A 25,008-nucleotide genomic window follows, 5' to 3' on the forward strand; every position below is an offset into this window, starting at 1 on the left:
ACATGCATGCAGGCTGTGTCAAAAAATGTACTCTGGATTTGTTTTAATTAGGTATGGTAAGACACACAGACACAAACATGATTGGCACAAAAGAAGAAGTTTATACTTAACAGATCCCTAGAAACAAGAAGCATGGTGTCTTGGTTCGTTTTCTGTTGTTGTAACAGAATACACAGACTGGGCAATTTATAATTAACAGAAATTTATTTCTCACAGTTCTGGTGGCTGGGAAGTCCAAGATCAAGGGGCTGGCATCCTGCAAGGGTCTTCTTGCTGCACCATCCTATGGTGCAAGGCAAGAGAACATGATAGCAAGAAAGAGAAAGAGAGAAAAGGAGGCCAAACTCATTCTTTTATAAGGAATCCACTCCTGCAATAATGGCATTAATTCATTTATGAGGGCAGAGCCCTACAGCCTAATTGCCTCTCATTAGGTCCCACCTCCCAACACCATTGTGTTAGGGATTAAGTTTCCAATACATGCTTTTGGGGAGACACATTCAAATCATAGAACATGGCATGCCACACAGGACCACATAGGGAAGAACCAGTGTTGGTCAGAAGGCAGAAGGGAGACAGCAGAGTACAGCACAGAGCCTTTACTAGGGTTTTCCCAGGAAGGAATAGGTGAAGCAGGGTAGGGTGCTGCATAAATTTAGGAGTGGACAGCTTGAATAATCGTGGTGTTCTCTGGGCTATAGTGGTCTGGTATCTGGACCTGGGGTGACTTAGGACAGGAGGAATATTGGCTTAGTGTGTGAGAGTTTGATAATGGAGATGGTTGGTTGTGTGGGCTCTGGATTGGTTGGCTTGTATATCAAAGGAGACTTTGCATATTTCAGGGGAATCATTTGCTATCTCTAGAAATTAGCTAACATAGGAGAATCCGTTTCTCTAGAATCAAGGCTCCAAATGCCAGAGCATCAAGAATACAGAAAATAAGAAAATACAGTCAATACACATACACACAAACATACACACACCATACACACAGACACAGATACACACAAACACATGTGCACATACACACTAGTCTATTGGAGTGTGTTTCCTTGGCTCCATTCATTCTATTACTCTTCCAGCTACTTTGCCTCCTACCTCTCCCTCTTTTTTTTTTTTCAACTTTTTTGAGCCATAACATTTATATCCGTTTTCAGGAATTGCAGTGGGATTCACAGAATAGGCAAAGATTAAACTTGGGCATTCAATCTTCCACTTTTAACTGGAAAACACTCAAGTGCAACATTTGTTGGTACCCTGCAGCACCTCCACAGAGCTTTTGGGCTGCCACGTTAGACAGCTTCACCATGTAATGATGACATTTTAAGATTCTAAATCGCCCCACCTCTGAGCCTGTTCTTCATTGGAAATGCAAGACGACTAGATGACATGAGGGAGGGGCGGCTCTTAAGGCTTGACCTAATTTCCAGTGCTGCTCATGTTGATTTCTCTCTGTCCTTCTCCTGCAGGCTGTGCATCTCTGCTTACCCAGCATGCTTGTACTCCACTACTGGAAGTAGCCTGTCACTTTAAAGGAAAAAAAAAAAAAAGGCACCGAGTGACCTTCCTTAGGAACGGGTTGCTAAGCTGGTGTTTTTGCTCCAAGACATGGCTGCAGCTTCCCAGGGAGGAGCCCAGGGGCATCTCCAACACTCAGCCTTTCCCTCTGGACCCTTTTAAAAGATTCAACAGCACCGTCTCTCTCCACTTCCATCCTAGAATGTAGAATCTGCAAAGTGCCTTTTGTAAAGTTTCTTAAGGTAAATCAGTCCCTAACCGGACTTTGGGCTGCAACAATGATTTCCTGTTTTCAGTTACCCGGCTTGAAGTTCAGCCTCTCCAGGATACCGTGAGACTGGATTTAATGAATTGTAAATTTAGGGGCTCTCATCGTTATTTATGTTTTTACTTTCTGAAATGGGAACATAGACCATTACTTAGCAGCTTTGATTTGAGCTGCTATCTGGTATCTGGTTTGCAGGAAATGTAAGTCCAGTTAGTTCATCACAAGTCCTGAGTGAAAATGTTCTCTGACGAAAGCTCTGTGAAACATTAGCTGTGTGTTGCATTTATGGGCCTTTTAGTTCAAACTGGCTTAAGGGGAGAAGCACTACTTACTGCAAAATACACTTTTCTTGGTATTAGACAGAGAAAGGGCTACTAACCACAGTGCTGAGAGTTGCTGTGCTTTCCAAAGACTTCAAGAAAATGTACTGGCTACAACTTAAGCTGATTGTTTGTTTCCCTTCATTGCAAAGAGGTGCTATGAAAAGCTAATAAAGTCAAATAAGAAATATGTTTGCTACTGAATTTTCACATAACCTTTTCTGCAAATAAATTCAGCACCAGCATGAAATCTCTCTCTCTCTCTCTCTCTCTCTATATATATATATACACATATATATATATACATATATATACATATATATATATACATATATATATACATATATATATGTATACATATATATATACATATATATATGTATATATATATATGTATATATATGTATATATATATATCCTAGAGCTCACTTATAGAGTCATTCATTCAAACATTTATGGAGCATCAACAATGCACCAGGCAATGAACTTAAGTTTAGAGTGTGCAAACATAAATTAGTCTAGGTCAGAAGCTCAGAGTTTGCAGGGAAAACAGACCTATAAACACACGATAAGAGTACAATGAGCTAAGTGCCATAAGAGATTTATAAAAACACTGAGAGCACAGTGGGATGACATCCAGGGAGGAGCTTCCAGCACTTAGCACATCATGTAAATGCACTGGTCATATATCACATAACACAGCTCAAATATGGTACTCATATGTACTCTTCAAGGCCAGTGTATATTATATTGAGCTGATTAAATGATTCTATAAAGCTATTTGTCACTAACCTTATGCTAAGGGAAACTGCAGCTGGAATAACTTGTAGAATAAGATAATGTACTCCAAAAGAATGTATGTGGCACCTGCCCAGGTGTCCAAGCTCCAGGATGGAACAGAAAAATGTTCTCAGGGTGTGAGGAAGAAAATACTCATGGGTAGAAGTGCAGGAGGTTTCAGAAGCACCATAAATGGAAACAGCAAGGCAACTGCCCTGGGCCTAGCTGAAGGGAGGGAGACATGAAACATGAGTTACGGTAACTGGGGGTTGAAGATTGGAGCTGAAGGTGGGTGGGCTTGAACATCACCTAAGGTCTTTCTCATGACTCCTCTTCTATCCCCCAAGCTCTTTTCCCTCCTCATTCCTTTTTTCCACTTTCCCTCCCCAAAATCACTTTTTCTTAGTAACAAAACCTACCAATATTGAGAGCCCAGTCTGTGCTAGGCATTTTACTACACACATTTCATCATTTAGCCTTTATAAATTAATCATCCTTCAAGGTAGGAAGTATGATTGCAATGTTGCAGACAAAAAAAAAAAAATGTGTCTCAGAGAAGGGAGGGCATTGTTCTAGGATCACACAGCTAATAAATAAAGCTGAAGTTGGAACTCAGGTCCACATATTCCTTGGCAAAGAAATATGTGGACCACTCTTCCTATAAACCCATGTTTTTGCCATCCTGGAGTAAGGCATATATATTGTATGATTTTTTAAGCAACCAATATGGAGTTGAGACGCATTGTATCTCAACCTCCAGGTATGGCTCTGATCCACTGATGACTCTTAGGAATAGTCCATTTATTCAGATGAAGGTGTCAGTACTTTCCTTGAAAAAATATGTCTGGTTTTCTGCACTGAGTAAAATAAGTCACTGGCTTAATGCAGCCTAAGCCTTTTCTCACCAGTGCAATGCTTCACAGCTTTCAACTGTAAATATTTCCAGAATAGTGGGCTATTCTGGAAAGCATAGAATAATTATTGATGCCATTGCAAAAGCAAGAATAAATGGTGAGATGGAGGGGTAGAGTGGAGTGAGGGAGGACTTGGGAGTCACAAAGTCTTGGGATCAAGTTCTGAATGTGACGTTTAATAATTATAACTTTGGGAAAATCATGCAAACTGTCAGAGCCTCAGTTTACTCATATGCAAATTGGGGCACATACTACTAAGCTAGACATGTTATTGTGAGGACTAAAGAGAACATATGTCTAGAGTTAGCACAAAATAAGTGTGCAGTAAATCATAGCTATTTTGATGTTGCCAATAGGAATATATCAACAAGTACCAATGCATAAGATGATGGCAAACTGCATATTAAAACCAGGCAGTATTGATTTATCTTTTCTTAGCAGCAGTGTTCACATAAAAAATAAATTTTGGCATCATTTGATTTCCTTAGAAACTCATTTAAAGGAAATGATCAGGAAAGAATGAGGAAAAAAGAAAATCCCATTACATTTTTCATTTTCTACTATTTTTTTCTTTCATATAAAGCATTTTTTAACTTATAGAGAACTTCTTTTAGTTACTAAAATATTTCACAGGTTTTTTTTTTTCCAGTTTGCAATGACCAGAGTTGTTCATTAGAGAGCTCTCGTGTACTTTTGCATTTCATCTTTATTATCTGCCCCCTCATTCACTCTAGGTTATCTTCTTGCCTCTCTATTTTCTTAGCTGCTTTTACATTTTCCTTCCTCTATTTTTTGTACCCTGTGATGAGGTTTGTAGAGAAGACAATAGAATTTCAGATTCTTTATTTCCCTTTAACATGCTAATTCCCCCGTAGGGTCAGTGAAACCTTGAGCTCAGATGAGCTGCTTAAATGACCTGACCAAGTGCCAGTTAAGATTTGGGTTCCATGGACATTAGAAAGGGCTTATGATTTGTCAGCCATATGCCTGTTTTTTCTCCATGTGTTTTCTCATTTAATTCTCACAGCAGCCTAGGAAAAACAGTGGAGCTTTAAATAGTCCCAGAATGTGGCTATGGAACCACAGCCAATAAGTCAGTGACTTGGTCATTCATTCGACAAGTATATATTGAATGTCCATGATGTCCCATAATCCTAGTCTCTGGGGGTAAACAATAAACAAAATAATGTTTCTGCCCTCTTGCAGCTATATTCTAATGGATATGGGCTGACATTAACAAGTAAGTATGTATGTTGAGTGGTGATAAGTATTGTGAAAAAATCATTGTAAGGTAGTTAGGGAATTCCAGGAGGGTGTTGGGAGGAGATCATTGTATTACGAATGGTCAGAGAAGAGCTCTCTGATAATAAAATTTCAGCAGAGACCTGAAGAAAGTGAAAAAGCAAGAGCCATGCAGATATATTGGGGAAAAGGAGAACTAGGTAGCAGGAACCGCGGCTGCAAAGGTCCTGAGGCAAGAGGATTCAAGTGCAAATCACACAGGGCTTGTAGGCCTTGGAAAAAACTTTGGGTTTTACTCTGTTGACAAAGGGAAATCATTGGAGGATTTTGAGTGAAGCAATGTGATTATGTCACTCAAATTTTCATCAATTTGCTCTGGCTTCAATGCAGAGAATATGGTAGCCCAGCAATGTGGGAAGCTGAGAAATTAGGAGTTTCTTGCAGTAAATTTCAAGAGAGAAGATGGTGTTTGACCATGGTGATAATAGTGGAAATGTTTAGAAGTGATTAGATCCTGAATATAATTTGAAGCCAAAACTGGCAGGATTTCTGATAGATTCAGTGTGGTGTGTCATGTGAGACTGAGAAAGGAGTTAAGAACGACTGCAATGTTTCTGGCCTGAGCAAAATGGATTTCTGTTTATTACAACAGGAAAACTGCAGTACAAAGCAGGCTCAGGAGTAAAAGCAAAGAACTTTATTTGAGGTATGTCAAGCCAAGTGAAGGTGTCCATCAAGCAGATACTTGAGTCTGGAGTTCTAGGGAGATGTCTGGACCCAGGATGTAAATTTGGGAAGTATCAGCATGCAGATGGTATTTAAAGCCAAGACACATGGTGAGATGGCCAGAGGAATGAAAACAGGCAGAGCTAAGCCCCAGAGCATTCCAATCTTTGGTGGTCTGAGAGATGGGGAGAAACCAGCAAAGGAGTTTGAGAAGGAGCAGTCAGTGGGTAAGAGGAAAACCAAGAAAGAACTTGTCCCAGGAGCCAACTGAAGAAAGTATCTCAAAAGAAACGGATGGGTCACTTTCATCACTAAATGTTTCTGACCCTTCCATGCCTGGCTTATTTCACCCACAAGTGAGAACATGCAAATGACAAACATGGCATGTTCTCACTTATGTGTGGGACCTAAAAATCAAAATAATTGAACTCATGGAGATAGAGAAGAGAAGGATGGTTACCAGAGGCTGGGAAATGTAGTCAGGGGTCGGGGGAGGTTGTTTAATGGATACAAAAAAAAAAATAGAAAGAATGAATAAGACCTAGTATTTGATAACATAATGAAAGGACTATAGTTAATAATAATTTAATTGCACATTTAAAAATAACTAAAAGAGTATAGACGGATTGTTTGTAACACAAAGGATAAATGCTTGAGGGGATAGATACCCAATTTTCTGTGATGTGATTATTAAGCTTTGCATGCCTGTACCAAAATATCTCATGTACCCCATAAATATATACACCTACTATGTACCCACAAAAATTAAAAACTTAGAAAATGTTTTAAATGCCTCTGACCAAGTCAAGTAAAATGAGGGCCAAGAACTGATCACTGGACATGGCAATGCAGGGGTCACTGGAGATGAATCATTGGCAAGAGCAGCTGCAGAGCATGCTAGACCCCAAAAAATAAAAAAAAATAAAAAAATAAACTGAAAAGAGAGGGAATGTTTTGAGGGATTTTTCTGTAGTTGTTGAAAAATTGAGCAACAGCTAGAAAGAGAAGTAGAGTTAAGAGAGGGCTTTTTTTGGCCGGGCGCGGTGGCTCACGCCTGTAATCCCAGCACTTTGTGAGGCTCAGGCAGGCGGATCACGAGGTCAGGAGTTCGAGACCCACTTGACCAACATGGTGAAACCCTGTCTCTACTAAAAACACAAAAATTAGCCAGGCGTGGTGGCATGTGCCTGTAATCCCAGCTACTCAGGAGGCTGATGCAGGAGAATTGCTTGAACCTGGGAGGCGGAGGTTGCAGTGAGCCGAGGTCATGCCACTGTACTCCAGCCTAGGCGACAGAGTGAGACTCCGTCTCAAAAAAAAAAAAAAAAAGGGTGGGGTACGGGGGCCTTTTTTTAAAGGAAAGGAAAAATTACAGCATTTTTTCCACTGGTAGCAATGAGCCAATAGAGCAGGAAGAAAATCCAGGTGAAAGTGAAGAATTGTCAGGATCAAGGGCCTGGAGGAGGAGGAATGATGGGGCCCAGTGCACTGTTGAAGGAGGGGCCCCATGGGAACATGGGGGTTCATAGTAGCAAGTGGAAGCAGAGGAGGTGGCGGTGGCTCAATGTGGTGGGAGGGGAAGGGGATGTAGAAGCCCTCTCTGGTCTTGTCTTTTTATTTAGTGAAATAAGGGCCAAGGTCAAGGGCAGAGAGTGCAGAGGGGCAGTAGCGGAGAGGAGCTGTAAAATGGTCCTTCTGGAGCTGGATTCCAACCAGTGCCATCCAACTCTAAGGGCACAGTAAAGGCAGGCTCCCGGGGACAGGGAGACCTGGCATCCTTCCTTTCCTCTGGCACTTATCTCCACCAACCCTGGGGTCTGCTGGGGTTCCTGGTGAATGGAAAGTCTACCCAGCTCAAACACTTCACTTACCATCACGGCCAGCCTCTTATATATCCATAGTAAGAGAAGCAATATTTCATTGATTTCAAAATGCCTGACTTCTTCATTGTTCTTTGTCAGGGCCCCATCCCAGCCAAAATGAATCCCAGGGAAGAAAAAGTAAAAATAATTACAGAGGTAAGTGGCCACTTTGATGTCCTCTAGGGATATGTTTGTGTGTGCATGCTTATGTTACATGTGTTTGTGAATGAGGAAGTTAGGCCAACCAGCATCTATTGCACATGTTAAAAGAAAAGCTTTACATGAATTAGATTCAACAGAGTCTAATGGTACAAAGAACGATTTGTGAATTGGATAGCCCTCAGAACCTGAAGAGATTCAGAGAGCTCTGCTCTGCTCTGTGGGCAAACAGCATCTATGGACTGAAGATGGAAGTGGAGTACAGAAACAGCTTGATTAGTTACAGCTCAGTGTTGCCTTATTTAAACACGGTCTGATCAGTAGGCCACCTGTGATTGATTGACGCTCAGCTGCTGTGATTGGCTGAGACTCAGCTACCTGCTACAGAAGCATACTCCTAAATTAGGCTTTCAGTTAGTTTACTAAGATTGCAGTTTGTTATGTAAGAACTCAAAGTACAGAGGTATCCTCAAGCCACATTTAGTTTAATTTAACACACACCTACTAAATGCACCCTGAGGGTGCTATATCAGATACATGGTGGAGAAGGGGAGGTGGATGTTGAAGGAAATGCAGTCCTGCTGACATTCCAAGGTCTTACCTCTACCTGAATGCTCTAAAGCTGTTTTGTCACTGTTCTATGAACTGACACACAGCAGCTCTAAGTTACTACCTATTATTGGGCCTAGCTCTGCCTGAAGCACGCTGATTTCTAAAGACATTCAGAATGAAGGTAACAATTGTAGACACCTGCTAATACAAGCCTCTGTCCTGCAGTCCTGCAATTTCTGACTCATTGTATGTAAAAACTCATTAAAGCACTGCCCACACCAGAGAAGGGAGGCTGTCTAATTTGGAGACTGCAGACCATCCAACAAAAGAGAGAGAATTCCTCTCAATCCTTACTTCTCTCTCGTTTCTAGGGCTCACTGGCTTGAGACAACAAAGACAGAAATGGAGATGATATGTGCTGTCCAATGCAGTGCTCCAAAAAGCCTGAGGAAACTCATTATGAAACCATGCAGATTAACTTTAAGCAAGATGGCTGGGCATGGTGGCTCACGCCTGTAATCCCAGCACTTTGGGAGGCCGAAGCAGGTGGATCACCTGAGGTTGGGAGTTCGAGACCAGCCTGACCAACATGGAGAAACCCCATCTCTACTAAAAATACAAAATTAATCAGGCATGGTGGGGCATGCCTGTAATCCCAGCTACTCAGGAGGCTGAGGCAGGAGAATCACTTTGACCTGGGAGGCGGAGGTTGCGGTGAGCCGAGATCACGCCACTGCACTCCAGCCCGGGCGACAGAGTAAGACTCCATCTCAAAAAAAAAACAAAAAAACAAAACAACTTTAAGCAAGATCAAGTACCGACAAACCCACATAAATTTATATTTGCTTATTCATTCATATAACCAAATATGTCTTGTGCCTGTAGTCCCTGGAAATACAGCAGTAAACAAAACTTGTGCCCTCATGGAACTTACATTCTATCTTATTTGAAGTCCTACTGGATGGTTAGAATAGAGGATGAAAACATCACGGAAAAGCAAAACATTACGTAGGTTTCTCACATGTCCATTCTAAGTCAGTAAAAACTTAGAATTGAATGAAAAGCCATGCTTGCACACCTCAGTATAATTATCTTCTTATAATCTAAGTTGGCGAATCCCCTGAACAAAGAACACTCCCTATTAGTCAGGCCCAAAGAAGGAGTCCAGAGTGAGGATGCAGCTCAGAGGACAAGTCAGAGATCAGGTCACATACACGAAGGAAAGGCCCAAACCAAGGCTATTCTCTCGTTCGACCTCATTTCCCTCCTCTGTTATTGCGGTTCATGTCTTCCCTAACCCCAGTGGCCAAGGGGAGTGGGGAGTAATTGAGGTCTGGCCCAGAAACCTGCATGATATTTCTTTGAAATTATATATCTTTAAAATTCATACTTTGTGTTCCAAATTTGTTTCAGTATAAAAAAAAAAAATCCTAATTTTAGGAAAAAAAATTCTAGTGAGTTTGGTGTACCCCAGAGAGGTTCTGTTTATCTTGCAACTTGTGCCCCAGTTGCAAACTGGGGCATTTGTGCCCCAGTTTATAAAACTCTAGGACTAAAAAACTTTAGAGCTTGTAGATTTTAGAACTTTCAGCTCTAACATTTTATGACTAAAATATTAGAAAGTGTAAGGTGGAAAGAGGAAATGAAGTTTGCGCTGTTAAAGAATTGTTTTCCTTTTCAAAAAAATCTGCCAAAATTTCCTTTAACTTGAAGCATTTGTGATGATGTAACATGTATCATTATTATCCTTTTCCTGCTGGTAAGGCTGGAAAGCAGAAAAACTTAACCTGTGAAATCCCTAATATGATTCTGATATCTGTCTTGGGCTGTGGTTCTCTGTCTGTCCTAGCAGATTCACTTGTTAGTCGCCTTTCTTAAGATTGTGACTTTTAAGAGCAGACAGCATGTGGCTTTCAATTCTGTGTCCCAAGAGCATGGAACATAGTAAATGCTCAACAAATGCTGTATGCATGAATGAGGACCTGGAACAATAGAAGATCCAACATCATCTCGTGTATGATGGTCCAGTATGGATAGGACTTTTCGAAAACATGTCTATGTTGAGAAGAGTGGATGACGATAGCCGCACAGATTGTTAACTGTCCCCCCACTCACACTCAGCATTACTGGATAGCAGCCCAGGGTCAAGATGGGGGTTTTAATTTTAATACCTAAAAGTCATACCTCTCTTCCTGTCTTAAGATTCTCTCCCTTTTGCATTTTCACAAAGGAGTTCATTGAAAATGATGAGGATGCAGACATGGGAAGACAGAATAAGAACTCAAAGGTTCGAAGACAGCCAAGAAAGAAACAGGTAAGAAGTGACAAGAAACCGTGTCTGCGTATTGTGTCATTGATCAACAACCCGCCTGCGTCCCCAGGGCCATACAGAATCCACAAGGGCAGCCTTCCTTCTTTTGGTACCAACTTTTGGCCTGCTCTGGGGGACTGTGAGGCGGGGATGCAGATGGGTGGTCCAGGGTGCAGGAGCCTGATTCAGAGACTTATAGATGAGCCTCACAATAAGGCGGGGGTCCATACTTAGAGCATTTTTACTCTAAGTTTTCTCCCATCTCCTGAGAGAGGAGTCTAGAAAAGATGGAAGGAGCCTGTTTTAGTGCTTCATTGAAGGCCATGGACTATGATGGGCAGTAGATGGCAGTACACGATTACAAATCTTGGGAAACTCCCTCTTTTTCCAACTCCAAGCCCAAATTCCGTCTTTGAGGCAGAAGCTAACTCGTTTCTCCCGAGCCTGCTGGCAGATCCTCCCCCACCTCTCCGCAGGAGTCCCCCTCCTAGGCTGAGAGCATCCGTGCAGGGTAAATCTTTTCAAGGTAAGTCCTTGGTAAGAAGTTGTGCTCTGAGAAGGGAGGCAGGGAAGCAGCTATTGTGGATGGGAGCTCTGCTTGGAACAATCGAGATGCCAGCAGGGGAGGGAGGGGAGGGAAGCGCCATTTTGAGCCAGCAGTCACGTGAAGGGGCTGCAGAGATGGGTGGCCAGGAGAGATGAGGAGGTCACAGGGAGACAGAAGAAACCTCCCTCCTAGCTCCCCTCTTGCTCAGCACACTCCTCGGGGCAATCTGGGCAGAGGAGTCACTTTCAGCCTTTCAAGGGAGGGTCCAGGTGGTTGGGGAGGTACTACTGCCTGCCACATGGGCTAGCTCTCTGGCCCCTCCTGGGGACTGAGGAGACCCACAGCCAGACACAGCTCCAAAGCTTTAACCCCTTCCTGTGGGGTCAGTCTGCAGCTCTGCACCCCAGGGCCAGGGGCCAGGGAGGCAGTAGATGAAAAGGGTTCAAGCCCTTAGCTCTACAGTCACAGGCACAGTAAGCAGTGGGTGACCAGTGCCAAGGCTGCCACGGAGCTTAGACTGAAGAGGAGAAAGGGGCAAGGATGGAGAAGGGAATATAACAGCTCTGAAATGCTGAGCAATTTATGGGCCAGGCTTGGAACTTTATAGGTTGGGAGCATTGCAAGAAATGTAGTTGCACTCCAGTATCAGAATCACATGGGGACTTTTTTTTTTTTAATAAGTTCCATCCCAGGCCATCTATTTACGTCAGAATCTCTGTGCTTTCTACAATGACTCATACATTGTAGCATCTCAACAAATGGGCTCTTTTTATTATATTTTTCTTTTACAGATAAGAAAGCAGTGTACAAGGAAGTTAAATAACTTGCCCAAAGTCCCACAGTCAATCTGAGTTTGGAGGCAAGCTTTAGTCTATCTGTCCTCAAAGGTGTTATTGCAAATTCTGCTTCCTTGCTTTCCTTCACTGAGAGTTTGGGGAAGGAACCAGAGGCTATTCTTGGGGGTGCCCAAAGGGTGGACTAAATATTTGCCCCTGAATTACCCAGTGACACTTTAGCTGCTGTTTGCAAACTATTTGAAGTTGGGAACAAACTGATTTTCCTGTTTCTCTTTCCTCCAAATTCCTGCAGAACTCTACACATTTTACCTAGAAAAAGTGAAAATAATCATGTTATTTGGGGATGCCTTGATAATTTCACAAAAGCATTTCTAGAGAAAGTCTGGGTTGGCACCTCTTCCCTGGTGGGTACCCACAGTGAGTCAGGTGACAGGGACTGTGGTTATCCAGATGTGAATAGTACTAAGGCCTGTCCCCTCACTGGTGACCCATCTTCCCAAGAGAAGAACAGACTCAAATAAAGTCCTGGGAGTCTCTGAACCTCTGACTTTCTTCCTCCAGCCACCAACTGCTGTCCCCAAGGAAATGGTGTCCGAAAAGTCTCACCGTGGCAACCGGCAGGAGCCTGTGCAGGAGGAGCCCAAGACCCACCTTCTGAGTATGACAGTCCGGAGAGGCCCACGGAGTAAGTGCCCCTCTTCCATTCAGCTGGTGCTTGTTAATTGCCTACTGTGAGCTCAGCACAGAGCAGTATAGGGATTTCTTATGGGTGTTACTTTTCATGCATTGCCACAGCTGCTCCACCCACTTTACCCCAACTTGGTGAGTGACTTTCTAGGTTAATCCCTGCCAAGGAGACAGGAAACATAGCTTCAGGATGTATTTCTATAACCACATAATATTCTTTGGATGTTTGTCTCCTCCAAATCTGAAATGTGACCTTCAATGTTAGAGGTGGAGCCTAGTGGGAGGTGTCTGGGTCATGAGGGCACAACTCATGAATTGCTTGGTGTTGTCCTCTAGTAATGAGTGAGTTCCTGCTCTATTCGCTCACAGGAGAGCTGGTTGTTAAAAAGAGCCTGGGCAGGCCAGGCACGGTGACTCACGTCTGTAATCCCAGCACTTTGGAAGGCCGAGGTAGGTAAATCACCTGAGGTTGGGAGTTCGAGACCAGCCTAACCAACATGGAGAAACCCCATCTCTACTAAAAATACAAAAAAATTAGCCAGGCGTGGTGGCGCATGCCTGTAATCCTAGCTACTTGGGAGGCTGAGGCATGAGAATTGCTTGAACCTGGGAGGTGGAGGTTGCAGTGAGCCGAGATCAGGCCACTGCACTCCAGCCTAGGCAATAGAGCAAGACTCCATCTCAGAAAACAAACAAACAAAAAAGAGCCTGGAACCTCCTCCCCTCTCTCTTGCTTCCTCTCTCACCATGTGACACACCTGTTTCCCCTTCCCCTTCTGACATAAGTGAAAGCTTCCTAAGGTCTCACCAGAGGCAGATGCTGGCACCATGCTTATTGTACAGTCTGCAGAATAGTGAGCCAAAATAAACCTCTTTTCTTTATAAATTACCCAGTCTCAGATATTCCTTTATAGCAATGCAAAATGGACTAACAATACATAAGTTAGAGAGTGTTAATTAGAATAGAAATTAAATACACAGAAACTCAAAGGAAGATGAAATTGTTAGGGAAGACATATGTGTTAACCTAGTGAGGCTTGAATCAGATATTTGGAAGAAATAAGGGAGGTTTCTGAGGCTCCTGGTGACCTTGCCATTGAGGACACATATACTTCTCCCCCTACACATGCCTTTTCTTCTTCCCCAGTACAATGAACATTAGGAATTACCTGCTCATTGTAGGCAAAATGACCACCCTTCAGGCATTGCTTTTAATGAAAAGTGGATTAGACAAGAGGAGAAGTGGTTACACTTTTTAATTGTTACATAATTGTTAGACTGTTTTCCCTATGGCAAAGTTGGGAAATAAGTAACTGTTGGAAACTAGAGGACTTTGGAAGCAAGTTGACTCTTAGATTGGAAAAATGTGGTTCTAATCTAAAAGCAGTGATACAATGAGAGCTGTTATGAATTAATAAAAACAGAACCAAAATTTATCTCATATGGCTGTTTCTTTTTCTAAATGCTCAAAATTATTTATTACTACCAAGGATTACAACTTGTCATTTCAGGCTGCCATAACAATACCACAGACTGGGGGGCTTAAACGCCCAACTTTTATTTTCTTATGGTTCTGAAGGCTGGACGTCTGAGATCACAGTGCCAGCATGGCTGGTTTCCAGTGAGGCCCTTCTTCCTGGCTAGTTGGTGGCCACCATCTTGCTGTGTGCTCACATGACCTCTTCTCTGTGCCTGCACTGGGGGAGGGGGAGGCTCTAGTGTCTCCTCTTATAAGGACACTAATCCTAATCCTATCAGGGCCCCTCCCTTATGATCTCATTTGACCTTAATTACCTCTTATAGGTTCTATTTCTAAATGCAGTCAGACTGGGGGAGAAGGCTTCAACATAGAAATTTTCAGAGGGGGGACACAATTCAGTCCTTAGCACAACTACTGGATATTTAATTATTTATTTTAAAATCAAGGGAAAAACTGCCAGAAGAGGTGGCCACCAGTCAAGGCTCTGTGACATAAAAAGTGGATTATTTTCTAACTCGAAAATGAAGAAGGTACTGTCCACTGTCACCATGGAGATGATCTATGCATTAGTCCCTTCCCCCACAAAAAGCACTATTTCTGAATTGGGGAATGGAGAGGTATGGAATGAACAGAAGGCTGAGACCTGCCTACTGGAGCCACACCACGACCAGCCAGTGTCTGGGAAGCCCTGGGTGGAGCTGGAAGCTGCTGATGAATTGGCAGCACTGATAAACCAAGACGAAGGGAAAACATCCCCAGCAGTGAGGGGTGGAGCACATGGTGGATAAGGAGCCTGTGGAGCCAGGCATCTGTCAGAAATGAGTAGTCAAAGCCAGCAGACAAAGTCAAGAGAGCAGAGGAAGTATTATTACACCAGTGGCATTAGAGCAGGAGACAGACAAGTAAAAAGGAATGATGAGTGCTGGGAGAAACAGCAGAGTGCAGGACTGCCCTAGGCAGGCAAAGGTAGCAAGGGAGGTGACAGAAGAATGGAGCCTCCACATATGGAGGAGTCTGCATGGGGAACTGTAGGGTGAGGAGGATTCCCAATTCAGGGCTTGGAAACACACAGATGTATGTGCAGAAAACACAGAGAGGGTCGAGAGCAAGATAGAAGCAGCCATGTGCTTTATGACCCAGTTGTGGAAATCACCTATCAGTCCTTTCGACATATTTGTTAAAAGCATGTCCCTAAATCCAGCCCACATTTAAGGGAAGGAAAATCAGGCTCCTTCTTTGAAAGAAGGAGTGTCAAAGAATGTATGGACATTTTTACTACCCCATTAATTTTTCTTTAAAACTCTTCTTTATCTCACTTTTCTACTCAGAAATCTATTATATTACATTACATAAAATCCACACTATCTTATTTATTCCGGGCTCTAAGACTCTATGCAATTGGGCGCCTTCCAGTTGTATTTTCCAGTCTTTTCCAGTGTGCTCCACTTTGGTTGACTCCTTACTGGCCTCTGAATGCCTCATGACCATCTCAGCATTCCTGGGCTTTGGTTCCCACTTAAAGGGAGTTCTCTACTTGTGTCTTTATTAAGCTTGTGATTGAAATGCAATTGAGCTGTTGCATTTAAGACAATGGGCATTGGCTTAGACAAGAGTGGGTACCAGTCTCTACCTATCTTACTCCCTTGGGCAAGTTCTCCAACCTCCCTAAATTTAGCTTCCTTATTTGTAAAACAGGGACAATAATAGATTGCGTGAACACTGCCACAGAGTTTATACTCCAGTTGTGGGAGGGATGAGAGAAAAACAAATGAAGTAAACTAGATAAACATAGAGTATGGCAGGTATGAGAAGTGCTGAAGAGAAAGATAAAGCCTAAGCTGGCAAGACTGCCGTGGGAGTGAGAGGGTGAGGTGCATTTATGAAAGGAAATGAGTGATCCCCAAGGGGAGAATGTTCCAGGCAGTGGTCTTAAGGCAGGAATGTGCTTGTGATGTTAAGCAACAGCCAGGGGGCAAGGGTGGTGGAGAGTGAAAAAGGAAAAGGAAAAAAATAAAATCAGAAGGGAGGAGGGGAGTTGTACCCAGCCTAGTGGGCCCTTTGACTTTTAATCCGAATGAGGTGAGCGTCATTGGAGGGTTCAAGCCCAGGACTGATATAATCAGATTTAAGGCTGAAGGCTGCTGTGCTGAGTAGACTTTGGAAGGAGTGAGGGCAGAAGCACAGAGAGCAGGTAGAGGCCAACAGCAAAAATCCAGGTGGGAATTATTGGGGAATGGGACTGGCGGGTAGTGGAAGGGGCGGAAAGAGTGTGGGAAATCTGGGTATTTGGAAGGTAGAGACAAACAGGTATATTTCTCGATTGAACAAGAATTATGAAAGCAGGAAGGTTGTCTCCATGGTTTTTGACTTGAGTCAAAAATGGGTAACTCCATTTTCCCAATAGAGTTTTAGAGTTTTCCCAATAGAGTTTCAGAGAAGGAAAAGATGGCAGAAAGGGCAGGTTTGAAGGTAGAAATTGAATGGACATGCAAAGTTGAGATGCCTGATGAATATCCAAGTGGACATGGATGTATGGATATAGGGGTCTGGTGGTTGGGGAGAGGTGGAGAGTGGAGAGGGATTCCTTGACCTTTTATCTAGAATGTCCCTTTCCCACCTCTGTCCTCTTTCCTCTCAGCTGGTTCTACTTTCCTTCAGAGCACTCATCACCTCCTGGCATTTTCCAATCAGCTGACTATCTTGATCATTAGAAGGAAAGCTCCCTGAGAGCAAGACTTTGTCTGCTGTATTCATTGCTTATTCCCCAGTGCAATATTTGGAGCTTGATAAACATATGTTGAAAAACTGCCGTGGGCATAACAACAAATGCTCGAGACAGGGTCCTGCCTCTGGTAACCATCATTCTACTATCTCTATCAGATCAATTATTTTAGCTCCCACATATGAGTGAAAACATGTGCTAGTTGTCTTTCTGTGCCTGGCTTTCTTCACTAACATAATGTCCTCCAGTTCCATCCATGTTGTTGCAAACTGCAAAATTTCATTCTTTTTTATGGCTGAATAATATTCCATTGTGTATATGCAACATGTTTTCTTTATCCATTTATCCATTGATGGATACTTAGGTTGATTCCATATCTTAGCTGTTGTGAATAGTGCTGCAGTAAAAACAGGAGTTCGGATATCTCTTTGATATACTGCTTTCCTTTCTTTTGGATATATACCCAGCAGTGGGATTTCTGGATCATAGGGTGGTTCTGTTTTTAGTTTTTTGAGAAACTTCATATTGTTTTCCATAACAGCTGTACAAATTTACATTCTCACTAACAGTATACAAGCATTCCCTTTTCTCTGCATTCTTTCCAGCCTCTGTTATTTTTTGTCTTTTTGATGAAAGCCATTTTAACTGGAGTAAGATATCTCATTGTGGTTTCATTTGCATATCCCTCATGATTAGTGAATTTGAGCATTTTTGCATATACCTGTTGGCCATTTGTATGTCTTCTTTTGAGAAATGTCTATCAATGTTTTTTGCCTATTTTTAATGAGATTATGTTTTATCTGTTGAGATATTTGAGTTCCTAGTATATTCTGGATATCAGTCCCCTTTCAGAGGAGTAATTTGCAAATAGTTTTTCACATCTACTGAACTGATCATGTCCTTTTTCCTTCATTCTGTTGATATGATGTATTACTTTATTGATTTGCATATATTGAACTATCCTTGCATCCCTGAGATGAATCCCACTTGATCATGAAGAATGATGTTGTTAATGTATCATTGAATACAGTTGGCTAGTATTTTGTTGATGTTTTTTGCATCAGTGTGCATCAGAGATACTGGCTTGTAAAGTTTTTTGTTGTTATGTCTTTGTCTGGTTTTGGTGTCAAGATAATACTGCCCTTGTACCATAGGTTTGGAAGTATTCCTTCCTCTGATTTTTGGAACAGTTTGAGTAGGATTAATAATAGTTCTTCAAATGTTTGGTTGAATTCAGCAGGGTAGCCATCAGGTCCTGGGCTTTTCTTTGAAGAGAAACACTTTTTATTACTGCTTCTATCTCATTACTTGTTTTTTGTCTATTCAGATTTTATATTTCTTCATGTTTCAATCTTGGTAGGTTGTATATGTCTAGAAATTTATCCATTTCTTCTAGCTTTCTAGAAGAAATGTATTGGCATATAGTTGCTCATAATAGTCTCTAATAATCCTTTGAATTTCTGTGGTATCAGTTGTTATATGTCCATTTTTGTCTCTGATTTTATTTATGTGGGTCTTCTCTTTTTCTTAATCTGGCTAAAGTTTTGTCGATTTTGTTTTGTTTATCTTTTCAAAAAACAACTTTTCATTTCATTGATCTTTTCTACTTTTTATTAAGTCACTTTCATTTATTTCTGCTCTGATCTTTATTATTTTTCTTCTACTAATTTCGAATTTTGATGTGCTTTTGATTTTCTGTTTCTTTAAGATGCATTGTGAGGTTGTTTATTTAACATTGTTCTACATTTTTGACGTAGGTATTTATTGCTATGAAATTCCCTTCTGGTAATGCTTTTGCTATACCCTATACGTTTTGGTATGTTGTGTTTCCATTATCATTTGTTCCAGTCAATTTCTTATTTTTTTAATGTCGTCATTGACCCAATTGTTGTTCTGGAGCGTATTGTTTAATTTTTATGAATTTGTATAGTTTTCAGAGTTTCTCTTGTTATTGATTTCTAGTTTTATTTTATTGTGGTTAGAGAAGATACCTGATATGATTTCAACTTTTTTGAATTTTTTGAGACTTGTTTTGTGGCCTGAAATATAGTCTATCCTTGAGCCCACGTGCTGAAGAGAAAAATGTGTATTCTGCAGCTGTTGGATGAAATGTTCTTTAAATCTCTGTTAGTTTCATTTGTTTTATTTGCAGATTTAGTCCAATATTAGTTTGTTGATTTTCTCTCTAAATGATCTATCCAATGCTGAAAGGGGGTATTAAGATCCTCAACTATTATTAATGGGAGACTTGTATTGGGATTTAGCTCTAATAATATTTGCTTTATATATCTGGGTGTCCCAGTATTGTGTACCTATGTATTTACAAGTATTATATCCTCTTGATGAATTGACCCCTTTATCATTGTATAATGAGCTTCTTTGTCTCTTTTTACAATTTTTGTCTTGAAGTCTATTTTATCTGATATATATACAGCTACTCCTGCTCTTTTTACATTTCCATTGCATAGAATAACTTTTTCTACCCCTTTATTTTCAGTCTATGTGCATCTTTATAGGTGAAGTGAGTTTCTTATAGGTAGCATATAATTGGCTCTTTTTTTATCTTTTTAACCCGTTCAGCCAATCTATGTCTTTTGATGGGAGAATTTAGTCCATTTATATTCAACGTCATTATTCATAGGGAGGGAGTTACTATTGCCATTTAATTATTTGTTTTCTGGTTGTTTTGTTAGTCCTCTCTTCCTTTCTCCCTTCTTCCTGTCTTTCTTAGTGTATAAGTGATTTTCTCTGGTAGTGTGTTAAAAATTTTTTGTTTTTTATTTTTTTGTACCTGTCATAGGTTTTTGCTCTGTGGTTACCATGAGGCTTGCAAATACCATCTTATAACCAGTTATTTTAAGCCGATGACAACTTAACTCTGATCACAATGAAAAGAAAATAAAAAGCAAAAACTGAAAAATTCTATATTTTAACCCTGTCTCCCCCCTGCTTTTTTTTTTTGTTGTCTCTACTGATATCTTTTTGTACTGTCTATCTCTTAACAAATTGTTGTAGTTATTATTTTTGATAGGTTTTTCTTTTAGTCTTCAGAGCTAAAGATATGAGTGATTTAAACACCACAATTACAGTGTTAGGGTATTCTGTATTTGTCTGTGTACTTATGTTCACTAGTGATTTTTATACCTTCAGATTTCTTATTGCTCATTAGCATTCTTCTCTTTTAGATTGAAGAACTCCCTTTAGCATTTCTTGTAAGATAGGTCTGGTGATGATGAAATCCCTTGGCTTTTGCTTGCCTTGAAAAGTCTTTATTTCTCCTTCATGTTTAAAGGATAACTTTGCTAGATATAATACTCTAAGTTGGAAGTTTTGTTTGTTTGTTTCTTTGTTTTCTTCAGCACTTTGCATATATCATCCCATTCCTTCATGACCTATAAGGTTTCCACTGAGAAGTCTGCTGCCAGATGAATCAGAGCTACTTTATATGTTGTTTCTTTTCTCTTGCTGCTTTTAGGATCCTCTCTTCGTCCTTGACTTTTGAGAGTGATTTTTATAGACCCTGCAGTAGTCTTAGGGGATTTGAATGTTTTGGTGTTCTTTGACATTCTTGTACCTGGATGTTGATATCTTTCTCCAAGTTGGAAAACTTGTTATTATTTTTTGAATAAATGTTTTACCATGAGCTCTTTCTCTACATCATCTTTACAGTCAATAACTCTTAGCTTTTGCCTTTGGGGCTAGTTTTTAGATCTTGTAGGCATACCTCATTCTATTTTCATTTTTCTTCTCTGACTGTGTATTTCCATATAGTCTGTCTTTGAGCTTACTAATTCTTTCTTCTACTTGATCAAGTTTGCTGTCAAAAGACTGATGCATTTTTCAGTTTGTCAGCTGAATTCTTTAGCTCTAGAATTTCTGCTTGATTTTTTAAAATTATTTCAATCTTTTTGTTAAATTTCTCTGATAGAATTCAGAATTCCTTCTCCGTGTTATCTTGAAGCTCCTTGAACTTCTTAAAGACAACTATTCTGAATTATCTGTCTGAGAGGGCACATATCTCTATCACTCCAGGAATGGTCAGTGCCTTATTTAGTCTGCTTGGTAAGGTCATGTTTTCCTGGATGTTCTTAATGATTGTTCATGGATGTCTGGGCATCAAAAAGTTAGGTATTTATTCCAGTCTTCATAGTCTAGGTTTGCTTGTACCCATCCTTTTTAAGAGGGCTTTCCAAAAACTCAAAGGGGATTGAATGTAGTTATCTAAGCCTGAGGCCACTGCAGCTGTTTTAGCACTAGGAGAGCCCTAAGCCCAGTAACACTGCAACTCTTGCACATTCCTAGATAAACTTCGATAAACTTAGGGAAGATAAAGGATCTTTGATAAACTTAGGGAAGATAAGGGAGAATTCCCTTGGTTCCCAGGTGAAGTCTCTTGCTCTCTTCCCTCACTTTCCCCCAAGCAGGAATCTTTCTCTGCATTGGGCTACCTAAAGTTGAGGGAGGGTAATGCAGGCATTCCTGTGGCCACCACAGCTGGCACCTTGCTGATCACACTTGCTGGGTCACACCTGAATCCCACAGGCTCCCAGGCTAGCATGGAACTGGGCTTGCCTATGACCCACAGCCACTACTGGCTGGCTGCCACTGTTGTTTATTCAAGGCCCAAGGCCACTTTAGTCAACAGGTGGTGGATCCTGCCAGGACTGGGTACATCCCACCAGAGCAGCAGATTCTCATCTGGTCCAAACTGGGTCTAGAAACACTGTTCAGGAGCAAAGTCCTAGAATGGAGGACTTCAGGAATCTGCCTCATGCTTTATTTTACTGTGGCTGAGCTGGTACCCAAATTGCAAGACAAAGTCCTCTGTACTCTTCTCTCTCCTTCTTCCAAGTGGAAGGAGTCTCTCTCCACACTGCACTATCTGGATTTAGGAAGGAGTCATGAAGCAGTCCCATAGTTGCTGCAGCTGATGTCTCACTGGGTTGCATGCCATGCCCACTGCCTCTGGGATCAGCATGGCACCAGGGCTTACCCAAGGACTACAATCATTGTAGCCTGACTGCCAGTGCAATTTATTTAGAGACGGAGACGATTTTAGTCAGCTGGTCATGAGGCTGGCCAGGACTCAGGTTTTTCCCACTGGGAAGAGGAAAGGATTCCCCTCTGGCCCAGGACTGATCTAAATGCTCCCTCCATGGGCACCAGCAGAATTCTGCTCACTATTGTGTTCCACTGTGTCAGCATAGCACTGAGTTCCAATGCAAAATCCCATACTTACTTCACTCTTCCTCTTCCAAGTACATAGATTCTTTCTCTGTGCTGCACTGCCTGGGCTTGGGGGAAGGGTGGTGTAGGCAGTGCAAGACTGCCCTTCCTACCCTCCTCAATGCATCTTTCCTTGTTATTATGTTAAAACTAGATACTGTGATCACTCACCTGGTTTTTTGGTTCTTATAATGGTGTTTTCTTACACAGATAATTGTTCAATTTGGTGTTCCTAAGGGAGGGATAATTGCACAGAAGTTTTTAAGTTTGGTATAGCCCCATTTGTTTATTTTTGCTGTCATTGCCTGTACTTTGGGTGTCACATCCAAGAAACCATTGCCAAATTCAATGTCATAAAAATTTCCTTTATGTTTTCTTCTAGGAGTTGCATAGTTTTAGGTATTATGTTTAGATCTCTGATTCATTTTGAGGTAATTTTTGTATATGATATAAGGTAAGGGACAAACTGCATTTTTTTTCATGTGGATTTCCAGTTTTCCCAAGATCTTTTGTTGAAGACTGCTCTTTCCCCATTGAGTGGTCTTTACACTCTTTTCAGGCTTTCAATTCTATTCCATTGGTCTATATGTCTGTCTTTTGCTAGTACCAAACTGCTTTGATCACTATAGGTTTGTAATATGTTTTGAAACCAGAAAATGTGAAACCTCCAATTTTGTTCTTCTTTTTCAAATTTGTTTTAGCTCTTTGAGGTCCTTTGATACTCAATAAGATTTTTAGAATGAATTTTTCTATTTCTACAAAAAAAAAAAAAGCCATGGGGATTTTGATAGGGATTGCATTGAATCTGTAGATAATTTGGGGGTAGTATTGACATTTAAAAAATATTAAGTCTTCCAATCTATGAACACAGAATGACTTTACATTTATTTGTGTCTTTCAGCAATTTTTTATAGTTTTCAATGTACAAGTTCTTTGTCTCCTTGGTTAGATTTATTCCTAAGTATTTTATTCTTTTCTATGTTATTGTAAATGGAATTGTTTTCTTAATTTTGTTTTTGGATTGCTCATTTTTAATGTATACAAATGCAACTGATTTTTGTGTGTTGATTTTATATCCTGTAGCTTTGCTGAATTCTTTATTAGTTCTAACAGTTTTTTTTGTGGAATCTTTAGGATTTCTATATACAAGATCATGTCACCATGAACAAAGATAATATTACTTCTTCCTTCTCAATTTGGATGGCTTTCATTTCCTTTTTCTTGCCTAATTGCTCTCAGACTTTAAATACTCTGTTAAATAGAAGTGGTAAGAACAGGCATTCTTGCCTTGTTCCTGATCTTACAGAAAAAGCTTTCAGTTTTTCACCATTGAGACTTGTGTTAGTGATGGGCTTTTTGTATTGCCTTTATTTTGTTGAGGTAGTTTCCTTCTATTCCTAGTTTGTGGAGTGGTCTTATCATGAAAAGCCATTAAATTGTAAAAAAAAAAAAAAAGCATTATCAAATGCTTTTTCTGCATCAATTGGGAAGATCATGCACTTTCTGTCCTTCATTCTGTTAATGCAGTGTATTACATTTATTGATTTTCAAATGTTGAGCCCATCCTTGTACTCCCCTCCCCTTTTTTAAATGTTAAGGGGAGAGTCGCATGTTTGGAAGCATGCCTGCAGGTAAGATTTGGTAACCTGAGCTAACATTAATACTCTATAAATGGACCATGAAGCTCTTCCTCATGACCAGTTTATACACACTGCTTACCTTAGGTGAGGTTTCCAAGGTGGAACCTCAGATTCAGTAGTCTCCTCAGCCATAACAAGAAAGTTTATGCTCACAGATGGATGCTGAGAAAGCTATGGGACTTTTTACGCTTGTATGGTTCAATTTTATTTTTGTTCTCTAAGCACTTACTGGTTTACCTGAGGCTTTTACCCTCCCAGAGTGGGGGATGGAAGCAGTGATAAACAGACAGACAGGCAAACAGATGATGAATCTGACATCTTGAACTCTGAGAACTTAAGACCATGTTCTGAGTTAGGCAAAAAGCTTGCAGGCATCGTGCTAAGGTCTTTATATGCATTATATTATTTAAATCTCAGAGCAGTCCTACTATGAGGCATTGTTTCGTTGATTAGGAGACTAAAGTTCAGAGAAAACCAACAGCCAGAAGTGGTGAGGCCAAAATTCAAACTCCAATATGTTGACATCCAAACCTATATTCCTAATTGCTGCACTCCAGCATCATTCCATAGCTTCAAACTGAACCCTCTTTGATCTTTGGATCTGATGGTTTACAGTTACCCATGGAAGGTACAATGGCAATGCTATGACCCAGCCAGCACTGTCAACAGTGGGTCCAGAAACCCACAGAGGAATCTTAATATGGTGCATAAAACAAGTTTAGAGTGTTCACCAGATTGATAATCTGACTGTGCTTCATTTTTTAAAAAACAGAATGAGGGCGGGCGCAGTGGCTCACGCCTGTAATCCCAGCACTTTGGGAGGCCGAGGCGGGTGGATCACGAGGTCAGGAGATTGAGACCATCCTGGCTAACACGGTGAAACCCCGTCTCTACTAAAAATACAAAAAATTAGCCGGGTGCGGTGGCGGGCGCCTGTAGTCCCAGCTACTCAGGAGTCTGAGGCAGGAGAATGGCGTAAACCCGGGAGGCGGAGCTTGCAGTGAGCCGAGACAGCGCCACTGCACTCCGTCCTAGGCGAAAGAGCCAGACTCCGTCTCAAAAAAAAAAAAAAAAACCAGATTGATACTCAGGTAGATCATCCACCTCTCTCTCCCTCCCTAGAACAGCCTGTTTCCTATTTGGGGTTTTCATTTATTTGTCTTAATTCTAACTATTCATCTCTCAAAAATCAATATATACATGTCATCCCCTTTGGAAAAGATCCCTATTCCCCAGAGTAAGCTGAGTAGATCTTCT

General features: G+C 41.0%; 1 protein-coding gene across 11 annotated transcripts in view; it reads left to right on the top strand.

Annotated features, from left to right (window-relative positions):
* Positions 1 to 1,531: 1,531 nt before the first annotated feature.
* CC2D2A (coiled-coil and C2 domain containing 2A) overlaps positions 1,532 to 25,008 on the top strand; it is a 185,050-nt gene continuing 161,573 nt past the window's right edge. For 8 of the 11 annotated variants that reach the window (XM_063723324.1, XM_054553723.2, XM_063723323.1 and 5 more), the window contains exons 1-4: positions 1,591 to 1,760; positions 7,730 to 7,786; positions 10,572 to 10,655; positions 12,558 to 12,681. In XM_063723324.1, the coding sequence (XP_063579394.1) occupies positions 7,748 to 7,786; positions 10,572 to 10,655; positions 12,558 to 12,681 (247 nt within the window). In that variant the 5' untranslated portion in view covers positions 1,591 to 1,760; positions 7,730 to 7,747. Of the gene's footprint in view, positions 1,761 to 7,729; positions 7,787 to 8,891; positions 9,099 to 10,571; positions 10,656 to 12,557; positions 12,682 to 25,008 lie in introns of those variants that run through there. The other 3 variants (XM_054553716.2, XM_024246564.3, XM_054553719.2) reach the window with 2 other exon arrangements.

Source organism: Pongo abelii, chromosome 3 (assembly GCF_028885655.2).
Source record: "Pongo abelii isolate AG06213 chromosome 3, NHGRI_mPonAbe1-v2.0_pri, whole genome shotgun sequence".
Classification (NCBI taxonomy): domain Eukaryota; kingdom Metazoa; phylum Chordata; class Mammalia; order Primates; family Hominidae; genus Pongo; species Pongo abelii.